At 51.5% G+C, this 21,289-nt stretch overlaps 4 protein-coding genes and 1 long non-coding RNA gene across 5 annotated transcripts in view; 3 read left to right on the forward strand and 2 right to left on the reverse strand.

Annotated features, from left to right (window-relative positions):
- The window catches only part of LOC110387969 (keratin-associated protein 9-1-like), a 5,067-nt gene extending 1,744 nt beyond the window's left edge, over positions 1–3,323 (reverse strand). The window contains exon 1 of the mRNA XM_021376739.1: positions 2–3,323. Coding sequence (XP_021232414.1) covers positions 2–420 — 419 coding nt within the window. The 5' untranslated portion in view covers positions 421–3,323. The remainder of the gene's footprint in view (position 1) is intronic.
- The window catches only part of LOC110388003 (feather keratin 2-like), a 906,242-nt gene that overhangs the window by 172,667 nt on the left and 712,286 nt on the right, over positions 1–21,289 (forward strand). The gene's annotated exons all lie outside the window — the stretch shown is intronic.
- LOC110387942 (cornulin-like) lies at positions 10,334–14,267 on the forward strand. Its single transcript, XM_021376684.1, has 2 exons — positions 10,334–13,115; positions 13,238–14,267. The coding sequence occupies exons 1-2, from the start codon at positions 12,978–12,980 to the stop codon at positions 14,240–14,242; spliced, it is 1,143 nt and encodes a 380-aa protein (XP_021232359.1). The 5' UTR covers positions 10,334–12,977; the 3' UTR covers positions 14,243–14,267.
- LOC110388027 overlaps positions 14,600–21,289 on the reverse strand; it is a 14,681-nt gene continuing 7,991 nt past the window's right edge. The window contains exons 3-4 of the long non-coding RNA XR_002432765.1: positions 16,669–18,531; positions 14,600–14,727 (exon numbers count right to left, since the gene is read on the reverse strand). This is a non-coding gene — a long non-coding RNA (uncharacterized LOC110388027). The remainder of the gene's footprint in view (positions 14,728–16,668; positions 18,532–21,289) is intronic.
- LOC110388023 (trichohyalin-like) overlaps positions 18,529–21,289 on the forward strand; it is a 9,762-nt gene continuing 7,001 nt past the window's right edge. The window contains exons 1-2 of the mRNA XM_021376813.1: positions 18,529–19,245; positions 19,720–21,289. The exon at positions 19,720–21,289 is cut by the window's right edge and continues 15 nt beyond it. Coding sequence (XP_021232488.1) covers positions 19,108–19,245; positions 19,720–21,289 — 1,708 coding nt within the window. The 5' untranslated portion in view covers positions 18,529–19,107. The remainder of the gene's footprint in view (positions 19,246–19,719) is intronic.

Here is a 21,289-nt window from a genome sequence, read left to right on the forward strand (position 1 = left end):
GGTTGCATCCTGACAGCAGGGATCCACACACCTGGTGGTGCACTGGGTTGCATCCTGACAGCAGGAATCCACACACCTGGTGCTACTGCACTCAGTCACCTTGTAACAGCAGGGATCCACACACCTGGTGCTGCTGCAACTGGTCACATCCTGGCAGCACGGATCTACGCGTGTGGTGATTCCAAGGCAGCAGGGATCCAGGGCAATCTGCCTCACATCACAACTACCAAGCTTCAGATAGGTGATGGTACCCTGAGGAACCCTGGCATAGTAGCAGGGCTCTCCACATGGGTTCAGGCGCGAGATGCTGCAGGCGGAGCTGCAGGGATCCACGCTCCTACTGACGGGCAAATTCCTCACCAGGACAACGTGAGGGGGGAGGCAGGGCTGTCTACGCTGGCAGTCGGTCTGGCAAAGCATCGCTGAGGAAGGAGGAAAGTCTGAAGGAAGGAGAGGAATACCCTGTGTGGAAAACAGAGGCACTCATCTTTCACAAGGCTGTTTTATGCAGTGAGGTACTCTTTACTTTTTCCAGTGGAATACTGAGCGACGCGCTGGGAAAGCACACTGACATCACAGCAGGGGACTAACTCCACATGAAAGCATCTCAGACGCGGCTGTAGCTGCTCACTGCACGTACATCTCAAATTGCTTCCCAAAACAGGAGCGAAAAGTGGCGTTACACGAACTATGCCAGATTCTATTGCATGGGAAGAAGGCACAACAGCCTCCACCTGCCCACAGAAGTCCTCAGCTCCTCTCATCCAGACTCCCTTCCAGGCATGGCTTACCCCACAGCCTGAGAGGCTCCACTTCTTATCTTCCCTCCCACTTTTGCACCTTTGAAGTCCTTGCCTTGCCTTTTGATCCCTCTCAAACCCAATAATTTCCTGGTTAAACCAGGGCAGCACTGTGACTGGGAAAGGGGAAGGTTGGTCCACTCTCAGCTGCCCCAAGATGTACCTTGATGGAGAAAACACAGCAATTGCAAAACATACAGCTAATAGAGGCTGGAAGAAGGCGGAATGGATATTTACCCTTAGCTTAGCTGCTTGATAAGTGCCACATACAAATCTCACTAAGCAGAAGCACTTGTAAATCATCTAATTTGCTTCTGCAGGTACCATTCAAAAATCCAGTCAGCTCATCCTTTACACTACATCCCAGCAAGCCAAGAGAGACTTACCCAATTCACCACCAGGAACAAGCAAACGAAACCAAAATGGCTTGGGAAACACTACAATAAGAACCCTTTTATACGATTTCAGTGTCCTTGTCTCCGGAAGTGAGACACCTCAGGGGTATGGAAATACAATTTTTTAATAATCCAGACCTGCTCCACCTCCAATCCTAAAATTACTTGCTTACATTATAATTTTTAATGAAACCTAGCCACTGAGGTGGTACATGCAACACTATGACAGCTGCCTGCAAGGCTGAATTCCTGATCCACATATTATGTACGGGAGGTAGGGAACAAACCATTGGTGATACAGCCTGGAAACAATCCCCTTTGGGATTAAACTCATATTTGGATAAATATTACTTTGGTATGTGTTCTCGCACCTTCCACCGTGACACCCATACAGGCTGAGGTTACAAATGGGATAGCACTATCCTGTGCAACCGTCCATGCTCTTGCTTCTATCCTACATCGCTCCTACCAAAAATTGAGGTCTCCCATGGGTGACATTGCGTGCTCCTCAACCAAAGGTAGCATTCCAGCCGGACTTGAACGTGTTGCGTTTTGGCAGTAAGGCAGCCAGGGAAGACTTCACGCTGTGCTAAGGCCTCTAATGTCCCTTAGGTTCCTTGTAGGACACCTCCTGCCGCAGCCCGTCCCTCTGCAGTGACGCCGTGGCGTGATGACCCACCTCCCGCCTTTGGCGCCTTGACCACAGTAGTGCCCCTTTAGGGTTTGCTGTGCTCACATCTACAGCGCAGCGGCCAAACCAAGACCAGCACGCACCCTTCGTAAAGGAGGGCACACCGTGTGACTCTGCATCAGCACAGAGCGGCTGTTGCTCTGCTTGCCACAATTGCAATGAAGGAAATATGTTCTCCTTCAGAAATCTCCTGGTTATAAGTGAGAAGGGAGAGTCAACGAGTGCAGTGCCTCCAGGAGATCAAAGACTGAGAATTCCTTCTGTGCTGGCTCCGAATTGGCCTTAAGTCACTTGTGACACAGACATGGAACCAGTATTACTTGCATGCAGAGACACGGCCATATATCATTTGGACATGAAGGATTGCTCTTGTGTTCTCCCTTCAGCTGTGTGCTCACACTGCTGAGCACAGTGATGCCCCATGCTTTTGGTAACTGAAATCGAAATCAAATCAGGATGCGTGACCACTTGTGTTGCCGGTGTTCTGCCGACCACAGTGGTTTGAACTGGCATAATTGAACTGACCTTGGTGAACCAGTGGGCTGAATGGGAATAGAGGTGGTCACCGCTCCTGCCAACCCTCTGCTCTTCAGGGGTGCAGCTGCATCAGGGTAGAGGCAATGTCTTAGTGGTGGAACAATGCTTTGTTATCCAAGTCAGAGCTCCGGGAGAAGATGCAAAATATCACGAGACCAGTGATGATACAAGAGTTTCCATGAGCATGTCAGGAGCACACAGCCTGTAGCACCGCATCCAAACAGGACACGGGCAGGGACAGAAGCAGGTCAGGCGTGGCTAAAAATAAAAGAATCCCCCATATCCCACATCCCATCCAACCCTTAATGGCCGGTGATGATGTGTTGGGCTGGAGGAAAAACCGACCCGTGACCAGCCGGCTATTTAACAGCGAGCTGAGAATCCATTCATTTCCAAAATTCTTCCCTGACGTCAGCCCCGCTGGAAGGCCACGTGAATTCGCAAGCCATCTTGGCTCACTCGAGGTTATGCTGCAGCCACGGAAATAGCCGGTTTCCATTAAAAATAATTAGTCAAATAATCCATCAGAGGGCAGAGGCGGAGCAGGGCCGTGCTAGGAAGGGCTGCTTGTCTGTGTGCCTGGGGCACCCGTCTCCAGAGGCCAAGCTCCTGTGTGCACACGGCAGATCCCAGGCTGAGGCTGCTGGGTCTGCTCGCCGTCTCCATGCGCTGATATCAGGCTGGGTGAGTATCCTCAGGCTTTACAAATCTAGGGTGTAAGTCTTCCTCTGAGATAGATGACTGCTCCCAGCTGCATGATGGGGAATTGCTTGTTAGCTCTTCCATCTCACTGGTGATAAGATTAATCATCCTCTCCCTTCGCGCTTTGCTGTAATTCCCACTGGATTTAGAGGCAGAAGCCACACAGCTGTTGTGGAAGGGCAAAGAGAGCACAGCATCGCACACGGCAGCAGCTGAGGTCCCAGGTAAGAGCACTGAGCTCCATGGGAAACCCAGGCAGTGACTCCTGGCTCCATCCTGTTGAGCCTGTTGCTATCTTCAGCAATGAGAAAGGTGGGACGGAGAGGGCTGCTCAAGGTGGGTGTTCTGCAAGGGTGTTACAGGGTGAGGAGAATACACCTGGAAAAGAGAGGGGGATAGAGGATCACAAAGCTCTGCTAGAAGTGTTAATTAAATCCATCGATATCCCCACAAGGAAGGGCTGCTGGAGTGAAATTATTTGCCTGAACACTGACTTTAATAGAGAATTTGGGTTTGGGTGTCCCTGCAGAAATACAGCACAACCAAGCTTCTTTTGGTAAGGAATGCCTGTAGACTTTGAAATAGCAAACATCTGATTTTCCCTCTATGGACTTTTCCCTCATGTCTGAATTGCAACACGATCAGCACAAACCCTCCTGGGGAGCCTAGCAGTGAGGAAAGCAACCACTTGGAAGCACTGGGTTGGTGGACACTGAGTTGTTCTTATTTCCTTCAGGAAGGAAGATGTCGGAGCCGTGCGAGCTGCCCTGCCTGCCACCTCCTGCCTGCACGGGGACAGCTGTGCCCACTGATCTTTGCACATCGTGCAGTGCCACTGCACACCCTGACACCTGCTCCATGCAGGACGCGTGTCCCTGTCCCGAGCAGATTCTTGGGGTGGATGTATGCCAAGCTGTGGCCTCCTGCCCCGATGTCTGTGGCCCTGCCTGCCCGCCTCCCTCTGTCCCTACACCTGGGGACATCAGTGACCCCTGCACATCCCAAGATGTCACCACCTGTGTGTGTCCAGCAGCAGACCCCTGCGACCTGCAGCAGTGCCAGGCAGAGACGAGCATCCAGCTGCAATCCTCCACCTCTCCAGCCGTCCTCAGTGCCCCTGAGATGGTGGAGACCTGCACGGAAGCTTTCCCCCACCAGCACATCGTGTCACTCTGCACCCCTGAGACAGATGGGGTCTACGTGGAAACCTTCTCCGTGCAGCAGCCAGCCTTGTCCGTGGAGCTCTGCACACCTGAGGCAGCCGGGACGTGCACAGCGACCTGTCCAAGCCAGCACGGGATCGCACCGGTGGAGCACTGCAACCTCGAGACAACAGGAACCTGCACGGAAACACCACCCCTGCAGCACCCGGAACCACCCTGCACCATTCAGGTGCTCGAAGTCTGCACGGAGACTCCCCCCACCATCTCCATAGAGGATCCCAGCTGCCCCCAGCCTGCCAGCGCTCCCCACCCCGAGGAGTGCCCTCTTCCGTGCGCGGATCCCTGCGCGGCTCAAACCTCGGCGTGCACGAAGCCCCGCAGCCCCGCAGAAAGCCAGGGCCAGGGCGGTGCTTCCAACCCGCGGGCACCGTTCCGCCTCAACACCCGCACTGCTGCCATCGTGGAGCGCTGCCTGGCCCGCTGCCAGAGCTGGCTGCGTGGCCCCAAGTGAAGAAAAGGCTCTTTGCTCCCCCCTCGGTGAGTTCCTGCTTTCTCATCCGTATCGACGGGCGAGAAAACCGCCCGGCGTTCAATAAAAAAAAAATATTTTTCAATCACCGGTTAATTACGCTCCTTATTTTTTATTGCCTCACCCGGGCTGTAGTAATCACGGCAAAAGTGCAATGCGCGTATTAATCGCGTTCGCCGAGCCCTGTTTCATCATCTTCAGCCTTTTTGCTTCCCACGTATAAATAACTGCTTTCATAATCTGCCTTAAATTCGGTTAGGATTCTGCCCCTGGGTTTTCCAACTTCTTTTTTTAATGGTCTCTGAGATTGAAATTGTTGTGAGAATATTGAGAAAAGTAGCTCAGAGGCGCGATTTTAACAGCGTCAGAAAGGTCTTCTAAGGAGATATAAAACGACAGAAGGCATCCAGGGTGAGGAAAGAGCAAAAGCTGAACAGCAAACTTGCAGCAAACAGCAGGAGAGGAATAATGCTGAGAAACTGAAGTTCTGCTGCACAGTGTCCAGTGAAGTCTGGGGTAAACGCTGTATAATTAAAAGTTTTCTGCTCACAACAGCGTTCCCCAGGAGTGGAGCTCTCTCTCTAAATATCCGCAGCCTCGTGCCATAGGTGGATAAGGGCGTCATAGAAATGCTATGGGGAGAAGGATACTCCAATGGCTCCTGCAGCACAGGTGCTGCTGCCTGGAAAAGGCATGGAACCAGTACAGGCATCCACACAACTCAAGGAAAGCAATTTTATTGGATTATGGTTGGGTCTTTAATGTCTTCCATTAGAAAGGATCGTTCTGCCTCCACGCACACATCAAAGAAAGCATCTCTACACATTAGCGCGCCGGGTGCATTTGCAAAGAGTTGAAGCAAGGCCTTATACTGGAGCAAGAACTGAAGCTTAGTGGATGGAGGGAATCAATTTTCATGAATCTGAAGAGTTTGTCAACTATTTGCTTTTTTTTTACCCTCCCCTCTCGGTAAATGAATCAACAGATTTCATTCTGCCACTCCGCCAAATTATCGTGCCTGGAACTACATATATTGCCCATTATGTTGCAATGGGACTCTTTTACGAGTTAGATTAGATCTGCAATATTAGATTTGGAGACATTATAAATCAAACGTTAGTGGAGATAGCCTATAGTAACGTAAAAATAACAGCGAGGATGAGGCAGAGGATCACTGTTTACTGCAATCCCAAACACGCTCTTGCAAAGTCAGACAGGCTCAGCTCATTGCTACAAGACCCTCTTTTGACACCCTGTTACTAAGCTGTCCTTCACGAATGGTTGCGCTCTCCCACATCGTCTCAATTAAATAAGAACTTCCTTACACACTTACATCACCTTGGCTGTGCTTCTCCTCCCAACCCCTCATCTAACAATGGCAGCACAGTGCTCTCCATCCCGACATGTCTGGTGCTCAGACACCCATTTGTGGTGCTCAGGGTTTGTTGGCATCATCCTGGATGTTTCTGAGCACATAAGGACAACAAAACAGAGCCTGGGCCTGAGCTGTTTCCTCCTGGAAGCTTCAATTCCCTTCCCAAAGCTCCATGGGGTGCTCACCAAGACCTAGGGAAAGGTTCCTCTGACCCTTCAAAGGACTCCACAGCCCACAGGAAATGATGGTTTGTTGTGTTTTATATGAACATTAAACCTCAAAAAACTTAGGGTTTTTTTGCTTTTTTAGCTTCAGTGAACGTTTCGTAGGATCATAAAGGTTGGAAAAGACCACCAAGACCATCCAGTCCAACCATTTCTTCATTCAAACAAACTGGGGCACCACCGCCTTCCCCCAGCTCCCCATTCCTTTGGCAGCTCTCATGTTCCCCTTCCATGCTCTCCTCTCACCTGTCATTATTCCTGCCTTGTGACAGCTCATCATCATCAGGGTGGAGCGTAATTGGTACAGCTGGAGGAGAGGCATGAGGTGTGATTGTGGCATTCCTAACATATCAGCTCGTCATCTGCCCCTTGCCTGCAGAAAGGAAGGGAAAGACAAAATGCCACCTTCAGGAGAGAAGATATCCTTAATTCCCCAAATGAACCCCAACCCATGGGAGCAGAAAGAAGCAGCCAGGCTGGGACAAGTCCTCCAGCACACAGTGCTCACGTCAGTGCATCCAGGACACTCTTCACAATATACACAAGCTGCACAAAGTGAAGCACTCAACAAGAAGACTTCAGCTATTTCCAGGTTGGCTCTGGATAGAAATCTCATTTTTTTTAATTCTTGTTTTCAGAATCCAGTTCAGCACTGTGGTGGATTCAAGGCCAGGCAGCTTTGGCCCATTGGCTATGACCAGCTCCATCTCCAGCATGGCACAGCCCTATATTTACGGAGAGAAGCTCCTGGAACAGCCAGACCCAGCACCATCCCCATGCAAATACACACAGCTCTGTGCACAGCAGCCCACAGGCAGAACTGGTAGAGCCTGGTTTCCTCCTCCTCTCCAGTGTCCAACAGCCCCACAAAGGGAGAACAGGTCGCTCCCATCTGCTGCAGCAACATTAACCATGCTTCTACTCTTTTGTCATAAGATTCGTAGAAATTTAGCATTTGTTTGAACCGTATCACTGAGCCAAATTTGCTTGCAGATAGTAGGTTGGGATATAAACAACTGGGAGCATCAAAACTGTGTTTTTTTGGGAAAGCCAGGCTGAAGGAAGATCAGCCCAGCGTTAAAAGGAAGGCCGGTGATTTCCCCAGCTGGAAAAATAGGAGAGCACTGAGCTGGGGCTGCATTGCTGCAGGTGGCATAGGCAGCACTGCCAGGACAAGGGGCAGCTCCTCACCCTTCTCTGCCACCACCCCAGCTCTGTTCCCAGCCCTCGTGGGATTCTACCAGGTCACGTTTCCCAACACGTCCCCATTGCCCCGTCCCATTCCCCAGCCACCTCCCTGCCCTTCCCCATCACTTCCTCTGTGCCTGCCCTGGGTGCTGCTGCGCTCCCTTCTGTTCCAGGCAGCAGAAAGCAGGTTCTTGCCCCCAAACCCATCACCCCACGTTGCAGCTTCCTTCTAAACCAGCAAGCAAAAAGAACCGAACTCTCCCGCTGAAGCAATGGGCAGAGAGGAAAGCTAACGGGGAAAGGCACCAAAATTGTCCCCACCACCACCACCACCACCACCACTGGGAGCAGCTGAAACGAGCACAGGTGACTCACTGCCACCACAGCCACAGGAGGTGACTCAAATCCGCACTGAATGAACCCTCAGCCCTGAGCAGAGTGAGCCCAAAGGGAGCGTGCAGCCCCATCCTGGTTGCTGGGCAGGGAGAGGGCAGCAAGCAGCATGGGGGGGGGGGGGGCTCTGAGCTCCTAACACGCAGCAGGGGGAGAAAAGCAAAGAGGAGAGCTTGCAGCCTGCCAGGCCTCTGCGTGCTGCCACCAAGAGCAACCTGGGGTATTGAGTCCAGATGTGGAGCCCTCAGTGCAGGAGAGACATGGAGCTGCCGGAGCGCATCCAGAGAAGGGATGATCCAATGGAAATGGATCCATGGAATGGAATACCTCTCCTACAAGGACAGGCTGAGAGAGCTCTTCAGCCTGGAGGAAAGAAGGCTGCGAGGTGACCTGATAGCAGCCTGCCAGTATCTAGAGGGGAGCTGCAGGAAAGATGGGGACAAGCTCTTCAGCAGGGTCTGTGAAGGTAGAACAAGGGGAAATGGCTTCAAGCTCAGGGAGGGGAGATTTAGGTTAGATATATGGAAAAAAATCTTTTAAGGTGAGGGTAGTGAGGCACTGGAACATGTTACCTAGTGTTGTGGTTAACGCCCCATCCCTGAAGACCAAGGCAAGGTTGGATCAGGCCCTGGGCAAACTGATCGAGCTGTGGTGCCCCTGTTCATCGCAGGGGAGTTGGACTAGGGCCCTCAAACCCTTCCAACTCGAAGGATTCCATGATTCTACGACAGAGCCGCTTGGTGCTCAGGAGCTCTCCAAGAAATCCTCATAACACGATGCATCCTGGGGGTGGGGGAGGACGGGGATGGGAAGCCGAGCTAAAGTCCTGTGACCCTCCCCGCCAAGCTGGTGTGCTCAGATGTATCCGTGCACGTGCACACCGCTCCGCACGCGCACAAACCCGTGCACGCGCGCACACATTCGTGCACGCGCGCACCCGGCGCCCTCTGGTGGTGCGCGCTGCGCTGGTTCCTGCCGGCGCAGACGTTGCGGGGAGGACACAGGCAGCGCCAGAGGGAACGCTTCGGAGCAAAAAAAAACACGGGATGATCCCAACTCCCCTTCCTTCTGCCCTCTCGGCTTTATTATTTCGTCTCCCATCGCGACGTATTTGCTTAAAATGAGAACTGGACATTCCTAGGCGCTCTCAGGACAGCACCAGAGTGACAGCGCACCGGGAGCCACGTAGCATCGCGTGCTCAAGCAGATCTGGGTCTGGGGGAAGAAAGGAAACCGAGGGGCTCCTTTGCTCCTTCAGGAAGCAATTTACTTGAAGCCCCCTTCTATGTCTCGCATTCCAACATCCCTCTCGACGAGCTGTGAGCAAACAGAGCGCGGATAAATCCTGCCTTCACGAGGAGGATTAAGGGGACGAGATAATCCGAAATACCTGTGCCCCTCTGTGGGTTCCGGGGTAGAAATGCAAAGGAAGGGTTTAATTAAGATTCTGCAGAACGATGGTTAACACGTGTATTAAAACTGCCTCCAAACGAAGTATCCTGGAAAGCCTTGTTTCAGCCAGGAGATTAATTCCTCATTTTCATTGTGGGATTATTCAGATGCGGGGAAGTCCTTTCGATATTAGAGGCACTGCTCGTTGGTTTTCGGTGCATTACCACAGGGAGCCTCGGAATCCAATTATCTCCGAAGAAATATGTTAAATATGCTCATTAACATGTTAAAAAAAAAGAAGTAGAAACATGTATTAGAGAAAAGCTGATGTATTACGCTCCTTAATGTCACGATGAATTAGCAGTGAAGAAGGCAGCAACAGAAATAACTTGCTGAAATGCCCAGGCAGCGCAGGAAAATAAAGCATTTTACTCCAATTAGCTTAATTCCTGGTAATGACATAGATGGAGCGATAAAGCGCTTTGCATGATGGGCGCTGGGAAAGTTTGGGAATGATGCTTTGTGCGTGCAGTGAGGCAGGAGGGGATTCAGGACCAGGTGCCCATGGAGACAAAGAAGGAAAAAGGCTGGGAAGGTGCTCGCTGCAACGGCCACCACCTCCCAGTGCAGCACAGGGCCAAGGCACTGCAGCAGCTTTGGCTCCATCCTCCAACCCCCAAAGCAAGCCCAGGCCATTCCATCTCCCAGATCCCCCCAGCTCCTCCAAACCTGCATTGAAACGCCTGGAACACTTGGTGCAATGCTTCCACACACACCCACTCCCCCTTTCCTCAGTGCTAACCCACCCCTCTGCCCTTCCCTGCCGAGCAGGAACAATTAAACTGAGTCACGCAGGAATAAACAGTAATTTCCTGCTGCAGTTCCATGGAGAGACTCAACCGCTGGGACAGACCCCCCCCCCCAAACCCCATACACCCCCCAGCCCCAAATCCCAGCACCAGCCCCTGCTCCCCCCAGTGCCAGCTCCACCCCTGCATCCCCTCCATCCCAACACTCCTCAAGCTCGAAGGCTTTCTAAAGTTTCCCAAAGCTCCCTTTCCAACAAACAGAACGCTGAGCGAGTTTGGTCCACCCCAAGTTTAGGTCTTACCCATTAAAATACAGCAGGAGAAGCTTAAGCATGGCCTAGCTTGCAGGCCCACATCAATCCCAAAAGGTGTGGGGGGGGGCTAAATTCTTTCAAACCTCTTGTGCAATGCTACGCACTTGCATTTTCCACACGTTTTTTTTTTTTTTCTTCTATGTGTCTGACATGAATCACGCTCCAAACGAGCGCACCAGATCACCCCCATCCCAGCTGGGGATGAGCACGCACTCTGGCATGCACAGAGGCTCCTTTGTGCCCAGGAGACAAAGACAGGCGGATTGGGTGGACGTGGAAAAAAATTCAGAGGCCCAACTCCTTCAAAGAAGCAATAGAGCACGATCCCAGCAGCCTAAGCCTGAACACACAGCACCTACCAGAGAAGCGGGTTTGCCCGGTGCCCAGCACATTTCCTACCAGTGAGCTCAGAAGATGGAGCTCCTTTGGCAAATAGACCTCAGCAATCTGGGTTGGTTACGGTGAGCAAACAGCAAGCTGCAGACCCACTGCTCCACCACACCTTGCACCATGCCCGGGCAGACCCCATTCAGTGCTTGCCCGGATTGGTGGCCCTATGGCTGCTTCCAGGGCAAGCTCCCATAATATTTGTTCTTCTCACGAGCACGGGTGGCACCGCAGGGGAAGGAGTCATGTTAAAGCAAAATCCTGCCCCACAGCTGGAGCTGCAGGGTTTCTCCTCCCCCCCCAGCCAACAGCATTGGGGTGGCTTGAGGGTCACAGAGTACTGGGGAGCTTCTAACAAAGGGCACAGCCCTAAAGGCCTCTTAATATTTTCAGGTGGTTTCATCATTCAGATGCATTTCAGGTGGTTTCGTTAGCACAGGGCTCAGCAGCACCTGCCCTCTGCTCCATGGCCATTTATTTCAAGCTCTGCTGAAAGCAGCGTTTTACTTTCTTTAACTTCCCACACCGTCTGACCCCCCAGCCTTTCTGCTTTGTAAATCAGGTGTGAAACCCTGTGCAGCATAAACCTGTTATTGCCTATCTACAGGAAAGTGCCCTGCCTGGGGTCCAGGTGCTCAGCCCAGAACGAATAGCAGTGGGAACACCCCGTGTACTTCTGCCTCTCTGATGCCCCCAGGAACTGCCCCCAACCCCCACTGCAGCTTAATGAGAAGACTGGCAACAAATGGGCCCCACCTGAAGAGGAGTGGGAATCTGGGGAGGGGGTCACTTGGATGATCTGGGCATTGTGTACCTTCATGCAGGTACAACAGATGGGTTGATAGATGGAATAGAGAGAAATTAAAGCAGGATTAGAGCTTCAGGTTTCCTCCATTCAGGATCTGGGTTCAGACTTTGTTCAGAGCTGTCTGGGTCGCCAAACCCTCCTGTCCTGCAGCAGCACCAGCTGTGCTGGGGGGCTGCTTTGTTCCCCCACTTATCCCATCCCATTAGAACCGCAGGGATTTACCACTAGTTCCCATTAACCCCTCCCCATGTCAGGCATTTTCCTGAAAGTGCCTTTTCTTGCCCAAAACCGTGTGTTACTTTCTGTACCCGAAACCCCATGTACCTTACAAGCTGTGTGGATTTCCAACATAATTCTTTTTCAGTCTCCTTTATTAACCAAGCCCGGCAGGACAAGGGGCGCAGCGGGGCTGTCACCACCTCGAGGAGCAGATGTCCCCTCTTCACGCCGTGCCTCAGTTTCCCCACGCGATACAGGGACGACTGCAGCTCGTGCCACCCTTCCGTCCCCCCTCCACGTGCCACTTGGTGGCACTGTTGGAAAGGATTTCTTCGCCGGGTGCCTCCCTGCTGGCATCCAGAAGTGGGAGTTTGGGGAAGGGGTCACTTGGATTTGGGCATCGCCTATCCTTCTTTTTCTCCCTTGGTTCTGTTTCCTCTTCATCCCCGTGCAGGCGCTCCCAGGCAGCCTCCTCCCGTGTCAGTCACTTGCATCGCTCACCAAACACGTTCACTAAAGAGCCCTGGGTGTTGCTTGGGCATCACCTTCAGCTAAATCCCGCGGCACTAAAAATAACCTTTTCTGCTTCATTCCTCTGAAATGCTTCCGCAGGTGGGGTGAGCTTAGGAAGGATCATCTCTTCACTCCGGAGTAAAGCACCAGAGCAGAAGTTAATGAGCAAGAGACTAATGAAGACAGGGGGATAACAGTGTCATTGGGCGAGGATGCGGCACCCTACTGACGCCGTCTCCCTGCACAACGCTGCTGTATATAAGGTTGCTGGGAGCAGGCTGGCTGCACGCAGCACTCTCCTCACCCAGGTAAGCCCAGACAGACCCTGCAGGAAAGTGGGAGCTCAGAGGCCTGAGCATCTTCATAGATCTGAGCTCTCCTAAAGGAAAAAAACACTCCATTTAATTTTATCGAAGTCCTTCTGGTTCATCTTCCTGTCCAGCTGTGTTGTCCGAGAGGAGCTCACCTGGAAACCAAGCAAAAGCCCTTTTTTGCCTTCTGGTATCTGTCTCACAGGCTGCCTCTGTTCCGTGGGGAGATGGCCCAGCTCCAGGAGAACATCAATGGCATCATCACTGCGTTCTACACGTACGCCAGGAGTGACGGCGACTGCAGCACGCTGAGCAGGGGGGAGCTGCGGCAGCTCATCGAGCAGGAGTTTGAGGACGTGATCGTGGTGAGGATCCAGCAACACGAGCCACGGGGAGGGCACATGGGGATGGGTTTCTGTTTGGGTGATTGATCCCAGAGAAATCCCGCAAAGGGCTCGCGGGCCTTGCTGATGCTGTTTCCTTGCAGGATGCCCATGATCCCAGAACTGTCGAGAAGGTGTTGCTCTTCTTGGATGAAGACAGTAGTGGCAAGGTTGACTTTGGCGAGTTCCTCAGCCTGGTTTTCCGCGTGGCCAAGGCTTGCCACAGGCAGCTCCAGCAGTACCTGGAGCCAGAAGATGCTCAGGAGCTGACAGTGCAGGAGGAGGCAAATGAGGAGCAGCACCACAATCCAGTCCCAGAGCAGGGGGTGAGCGAGCAGGAACAGGAGGATGAGACACCGCAACGGGATCAGGATGCCCACCAGCACCAGGAGGGTGAGGCACCAAAGAACCACCAAGACACCGAACAGAAACAGGAAGGTGTGACACCAAAGGACCAGGACACTCAAAAGATTCAGAAGAGTGAGACGCCAAAGGTTCAGGATGAGGTTGAGACACCAAAGAACAACCAAGGCACCCAACAGAACCAGAAGAGCGAGACGCCAAAGGATGATCAGGACACCCATGAGGATGACAGGGTGAAGGCAACAGAAGAGGGTCCAAAGAGAGGTGAGACCGTGGTCACTGAGACCCCAGAGCAGAACAGAAATACCCAAAAAGCTGAAAAAGCACCAGAAGGTGACCAAAAACCCCACCAGGACCGAGTGACTGAGACACCAAAGCCGGGACAGAACCACCACCAGAGGCAAGAGCGGGAGCCAACAGAGCAGAACCAGACTTCTCTCACCAAGACACCAGGGAGAACCACGGACAAGACCAAGGACCACGAGGCCCCTCGGCAGGACCCCAGCCCCAGAGAGACCCAAGAGCTGCTGCCTCCAGTGCAGGGCACGAGCCCCCACCCAGATCCCCAGCCCTCAGGGACGCAGCGTGACCCAGCTCGCCTCCCTCACCCCACGGTGCTGGTGCATGAAGGCAGTGGGGCTGAGGCAGAACGTGTCCCAGGACAACAGCAGCATGGGGCTCATGGCAAAGGAAAACACGTGGCGGAGCAGGAGCACCTGCAGCCTCAGTGGCCTCCGCAGAAGTAAAAGCTGCAGCAATTCCTGTGTAACTGTGGCTGTTGGTGCCAGCAAGGTGGGAAATTTTGTCCAGTGCCATTTGTTGTATCTTGTCCAGTCCTTTCCTAACCCTGGGCTTGCACCCCTGGCTTGTAGTGAACTCTTCCTGGCTTGAGACCTTGTCTCTTATCCTGTATTAGGCTGCCTCTGCCTGTATAAGCAAAGCAATAAAAATGACTGCAAATCAGCACAGTGTCCTGGTGTGTTGCTAACACCATTCTGAGCAAGCACAAAGGACCCCTGTGTCCATCCCATGTGTGACACAGGGCCACGTGGCCCCGGGGTGCTGTGTCCTGGGGGCAGGTGGCCGAGGGTGGATCGATGGGTCCCCACAGGCAGGGACGTGACATCCGATGTCTTCAGAGAGGGTGGATGTTGGGATTGATGCAATGGCACGATGACCTTTGAGCAGGTACTTGGCAGCGTGCATCTGCTCCAGGCACTGTGCGTGTCTGCTGTAAAAAGAATAAAGAGCTCTGAACACTCAGTGGGAGGGATTTGTCTTATCCTCGCTTCTTAAAAATCTCAGAAAAAGGGGGAAGGTGGAACACGGTCTGAAAACTGAAAATCCCTATTAGCTCCTGAATGCTCCGAGAGGAGCGGAGGTATATTAATCCCCATTATTCACGTACACACGGTCCCAGTAACACCTGGGAGGCTGAATGCAAAAAGCTGACACGCAATCCGTGCACACGTGGAGCCGGGCTCAGCCTCGGGAATTTCGGGTACCGGCTCCGGATGCGCACGTAGGGATGTGGGTGACACAGTGGGAACGAGCAGCCCACTGAAGTCAGGGGGGTTATTAAGGGTTTGGATGTGTCGGACCACCAAGACTCCGCATCCCGCAGGGAGGTGATGCTCAGCCTGTTTTTCCCCATATTATCTTTTGCCGGAGACCTATCAGCCAAATCAGTGGGTGATAAATGCACCCGCACCTCCTGCTCTGTGGCCGGTGACAAGCAGAGCACAGAGACCTCACCGGGAAACAGAGCGTCACTGCTCCGGGACACACCGGAATTTCACAATTTGCTGTGCGCTGAATCAGAACCAAAAAAGCAGCATTTCAAAACGATCTCCAGAAGACACGTTTCAGAAATGATACGGTCTGAAAGCGCTGACGTCACACTTAAATGCCATGGACACAAAATGCACCGCTCTGCTCTTCTGATGATAAAACGTGTTGGCTAAACCAGACCCCGACCTGCCTTAATGGCAGCTGTGAGCACTGTCAAAATGAAATGGGACAAAAGAGATTTACATTCCATCACAAATCCATCAAAACTCCCATTCCATCTGAGACGTTCCTCAAAATGTTTTCTTTTCCAAAAAAACCTCCATTTTTCTTGTGAAATAGCTCCCAGTTGAGGACTTCTCAAAATCCCTTTGCTACTTATTGGCTCTGGCTCAGGCCTCCCACCACCAGACTCCGTGGTCCACCAACCACAGCCTTTTGCAGCATCAGTAAAAAACCGACCCCCAAACATTGTTAACGACGTGATAATTATACACTCTATTCCGAATTATTCTACTTTTGCCATCCGGAGTGTTGTATTTGAAGTTGGGGGGAGGTTTTTTTGGTTCATTTTAAGGAGAACATTACAGCAGAGTGAAAATTACCCCGCAGACACAAGTACCTGTTTAAGACACCTGCAAGGCTGGGAGGTGTTAAGAGAAAAGACTTTTATATGCCCCATGAGGAGCCTAGGTCTTCTGAGATTAAATCATAGAATCAATGGACAATCCTATTAAACAATGGGCGATCCCAATGGTCACCGGATGATCCCATTGATTGACAGATGATCCCAAAGACCAATGGATGATCCCACTGGTGGATGACCCCAATGATCAATGGGTGATCTCAACGACCAAATGAGGCTTGGCCACCCTATACGAACACAGACAGCGATGCGCACGGAACTGGATGGAAGGAGGAAGATGGAGCCCACCCTGTTGGGTAACGGCTTTGAAAAATTGACCCAGGTTCCCTCTTTGAGACCCCCCTCTGGGGCAAGCCAAGCCTTTGGAGAACATGGTTTGGTGCTGCCTCTGTGGACCTCTGCCTGTATTAACACCTGAAATCTGCCTGGTGCCTCCCGACGTCCCCAGCCCCTGCGGGGATTGCAGACTGTTATAGGACACTGCGCGTACAAGCTCCAGCCGCACTGTAATGCTCTAATTTTAATAATAACTGCAATCTACCATAAAATTACAGTTTCCCAAGGGTATCATTATCCCACAGGTGGGGTATAATTTACACCAGTATAATTTAATCCTGAAAAAAAAAAGCTCAAAAATGAAGCACGGTTAGTAACAATCCTCCGTGCGCACTTGTATGAGTATCCCCAAGGTGTTACCAGCACTAATTAATTAGGCTCCTACACCCAGTATGTTCTTACCATCAGATGGGCTAGATGAACAGCTCAGCCAAGGCTGCGTGGCAAGTTCCTGCTCCGGAGCCGCCCGCAATGTCTCTGTCATGCCATGCAGCTCAGCTCCAACGTAGAGCCCAGGTGGCATGGCCAAATCTTTCCTTGTGTGCTCCCTGCACGGGGAGAGTTTGGGAGGAATAAAGGAACCCACTGGTCTCAAATTCATTTACACTCGCAAGATATTAATGAAAAAAAGAAGGTGGGGGGAGATTGGAGAGGCAATTTCAGCAAAAGTTGCCTAGAGCGACCAGATGAAGCTTCAACATGAACTGAACTCCCAGCCGAGAGGCTTCCACTTTTAGTTTTAATTAAAGATCAAGAAAAGTTGGAATGAAATCCGCTCACGGAAAAGAGTTAACATAAAAAATGTTTTGTCATCATTTTTCTCAATGAAAAGTCGTTGCATATTGAACAGGCGTTTTCTGGTTTAAAAGCCCGTTTTGCAGATTTTACCATTCACGAAAGTTTTGTTGGTTTGGGTGGTTTGTTGGTTTTCTTTTTCCAACAAATCATACAATGAAAGGCTCCTTAATGAGAAGTTAGCAAGGAAGAAAAAAAACAACACGTTTCAGCGCATGCTACAGGGACACCACGCAAGCTGAGATCTCCTGCAGGATTTGGGGATCTCTCTGCTGAGCACCTGCATTTCACCACCTTTGTAGTTCTTAGGGCTTCTTCTGCCCTTCCTCTATGAGCAAAACCCAGAGTCAAACTGTGGGACCCCAGCCCCAAGGATCTGCAAAGCAGTGGGCAGGTCCCCACATCTGCTTACAACACCCTCCCAGGTTCTATTTTTATGTGCGTGTATTATACATACATAAACGCATACCTACGAAGAGACACGTTCATAAAAAAATACATCCTCCCATTAATATATATATATACTTTATAGACAGTCTAGATTTTTTTTTTCCTAAATCTAAAACACAATCAGCCCGTAAAATAACTTTACAGTCCGGATTAGGCGGAACCAGCCAATGCCTGGATTGCCACACGGCAACTGCTATTTCTGGGTTAAAATGATAGGTAATGGGATGATAAGTTAAATAACCCGTTTGAGGACATGAAGGCGCAGCTGGGTTTGGCCAAAGATGAATCAGGACAATGTCCACAAAGGGTGGCTCCTTTCTGCTCCTCCACCAAGGACCCTATAAAAGCGCTCGGGTCCTCCGATCACTCCGCACGGCTTCACAGGAATCCCATTCGATCCCGTTGGTGACTTGGGTAAGTCGTTCCTTCTGAAGAGCGTGCTTTGCTGGGTGAAAATGAGTGACATCCGTAGGATCTGTCTTGGGTGGTAATGACGTTTCTGCTGCAGTGTTTTCCGGGAGTCTTTTGGGTTTCTCTTCAATGAAATGTTAATTTTTCGCCATTTGGACAGCTGCGTGCTCTTTGTTGTGTGTCGGTGCGGAAAGGCAGTTTTCCTCCAAACAAAAAGGAGAGTGGGAGCCAGGTCTGGTGCCTCGCTTCGGTCTGCACTCGTCTCCCAGCCAGGGTGAACGGATTGCAGAAGCGTTTGGTTTTCCATAGAAATATTAAGATGCAAAGTTTTGCATGCAGAGGTGCGCACACTTGTTCCTGCATGTGTGCACACTGCAAGCAGGCAGGGAGCAGCTTCCCCAGCTGCAAGCTGAGATCCTGGCACTGATGCAGCCGATAACAGGCTTGGGGATCCTGCGAGGAGCACGGAGGTGGCATTTGAGGTGTCCAGACACAAAGCTCAATCAGGAGCACTGCTTTCTGCCCAGTAGATTGCCATTAAGATCATTAAGTATCTCTGACCTGGGTGATCTGACTGTTCTCTTTGGCCAAAATCTGTTGGATCTGGTGCTGTAACAAAAGATTCATTGATTGATTTGCACTGCTGCTGGTCACAGGGCTTGTTTAAGCCTCTGTGAGTGCCCTATTCACCTCTGCCCCAGCTGTGCCCTCTCTCAGGCTGTGCCAGCACTACCTTAGACATCCTCTGATCTCTCCAGAGGAGCTGGTACATCTCAGTGCCAAGCAGAAAGAGCAGATTGGTCCAGGAAACTGAAGGAGCTGGTAGGGCCCACAGGGACCAGTTCTTGGGATATCTCTTGAGTCACCATCCCCAATCCCCTCCCTGCAACCCACAAATGCAGGCATCCTGCCATCCCATATCAAACGTCATTCCAATACGTCAGCAGACAAGCTGGAGGACACTCCTCATCCCACCAAAACCCTTAAGCATTTGGATATCTTCCCAGTGTCCTGGTGAAGCACAGCTTGCCATGGTAGAGGAGCGGACACACAGCTCAGGGCACTCAGACTCCCATTAATGCGCACAGCCTGACCCCAGCAATCCTCCCTCTCTTCCATGCTCAGCCAAGGAATCATCCTTAGGTCTGCTACTTTTCTTTCAGGCTTGCTTGAATCTGCAGGAAGATGTCTCACTTCTTAGACAGCATTTCCACCATCATTACTGTCTTTTACCAACATGCAAAGGAAGATGGAGACCAATCCAAACTCAACCGAAGGAAGATGAAGGAGTTCATCCAGAAGGAGTTTGCAGATGCCATAGCGGTGAGTGCTGCAGTGGCAGGCAGGGATTGAGGACAAAACTGGAGTGTGGGGACCAGAAAATCTCCTGGAGAGGAGATGATTATTATGACCAGAGGGAAATGGGATGCAGAGGCTTTTGCCAATGGGGAGCAGCAGGTGTGTGCTTTCGTACTGTCTGCAAAAGCTCTTCCCATAGATTTTGTTGTGAACTAATGGGGAAAATTGGAGAATGAACTGTGAGGTAGTTTACTTTCAAAGATAGGAAGGAAATGCATCCAGTGGAGGCACACAGCATCTCCGAATGGTTAGCTGTGGCCAGGGAACCACCAGGAAAATGGAGAACACAGCCATGGAGGAGATGCTGAGATATAAAAGTGAATTTGAGAAAGATCCAAGTAGAAGAGATTGTTGCGATCCCTGGGTTTGCATTTCCTGACAAGGAGCAGCAAGGCTAAAATCTTTTTTTTTGTATCCTTATATGTGTTTTTCCTACAGAACCCACACGACCCTCAGACACTTGACAAGATTCTGCAGTTTCTGGAGTGGGATGGGGATGGGGAAATTGATTTTAATGAATTCCTGCTCTTGGTATTCAGAGTGGCTAAGGCCTGCTACTTGTACCGGCAGAAGGGGCAATGCCTTCTGCAAAAAACAAAGCTGATAACCAGCAGCAAGACAATCCAAGAGCCTGAAATCAAGAACAGAGGGAGCCGTCGGCAGCTCCAGGAAGAGGAACCACAAACACGTGAGCGCAATTGCCATCCCCCCTGCATACCTGAGCCACAACGAGACACCAGGGTCCAGGATCTTGAGACACAAGAGGAGACGGGAAGTCATCGCCAGCAACGTAACACACAAAGAAGAGCTGATGCAACACAAAGAACCAGGCCGAGGGAACTGATCCCTCAGGAATACGAAGAACGAAGCCAAAAGCCACGCGACCAACGTAGCATCCAAAGACGTCAGCCACCCGAGCTGGATAGACTGGGAGATTTACAACACCACAGGCACGGCAGCTTGAAAGCACCACGGAGAGATGAGAGACAAAATCAAGAGGAGCCTCAACCAGAGCAAGTGGCAGACGTGAGGAGTCGCAGCCATTCCTCTGAACCACAGCCGTTGCCGGACCGGCGGAGTGGCCGTCAGCCACGTGAGCCAGCACTGCCAGCCTATGATCAAAGAAACCATCGACCACAAGATGAAGAGGCAGTGGTACACAGGAGAAGCAGCCTTTGGCCACATGAGCCAGAAGAAGCAGATAGAGGGAGGCGCAATCAGCCGCGAAAGCCTGACTTACTCAAAGATGGGAGAAACCGCAGCCACCTACGTGAGTTGGAACAAAAAGAACTTGAAAGAAGCAGCCGCCAGCCGTGCAAGCCTGAGTGCCTGGATTCGGAAAAGCTGCATCAGTCATACCTCCAGGAACCGCTAGTAATAAACCACAGATACCACAACACAAGGGAGCTGGAAGAAGATTCCTATGAACAAGGGAAAACACAGAAGGACAGGAGACCACGTGAATTAGTGAAGTACGAACGGACACAAGAGGACATTGTGGCTGAAGCTGAAGCTGATGTGGAGATCCGCCGTGTGACACGAGAACGGGTGAGAGAAGAGGAGGCCAGGAGACCACGTGAATCTGTGAGACGTGAGAGGACACGAGAGGATATTGTGGCTGAAGCTGAGGCCGAGGTGGAGATCCGTCGTGTGACACGAGAAAGGGAGAGAGAAGACGAGGCCAGGAGACCCCGTGAGTTGGTGAGATATGAAAAGACACGAGATGATATCTTGGCTGAAGCTGATGTTGAGATCCGCCGTGTGACACGAGAACGGGAACGTAAAGAGGAGACAAGGAGACCACGTGAATCTGTGAGACGTGAGAGGACACGAGAGGACATTGAGGCTGAAGCTGAAGCCGAGGTGGAGATCCGTCGTGTGTCCCGAAAACAAGAGAGAGAAGACGAGGCCAGGAGACCACAGTCGGACAGGTACCAGACAACACAAGAGGACATCACTGCAGAATCTGAAGCTGATGTGGAGATCCGCCGTGTGACACGAGAACGGG

The sequence above is a fragment of the Numida meleagris genome, chromosome 24 (genome assembly GCF_002078875.1).
Source record: "Numida meleagris isolate 19003 breed g44 Domestic line chromosome 24, NumMel1.0, whole genome shotgun sequence".
NCBI lineage: Eukaryota > Metazoa > Chordata > Aves > Galliformes > Numididae > Numida > Numida meleagris.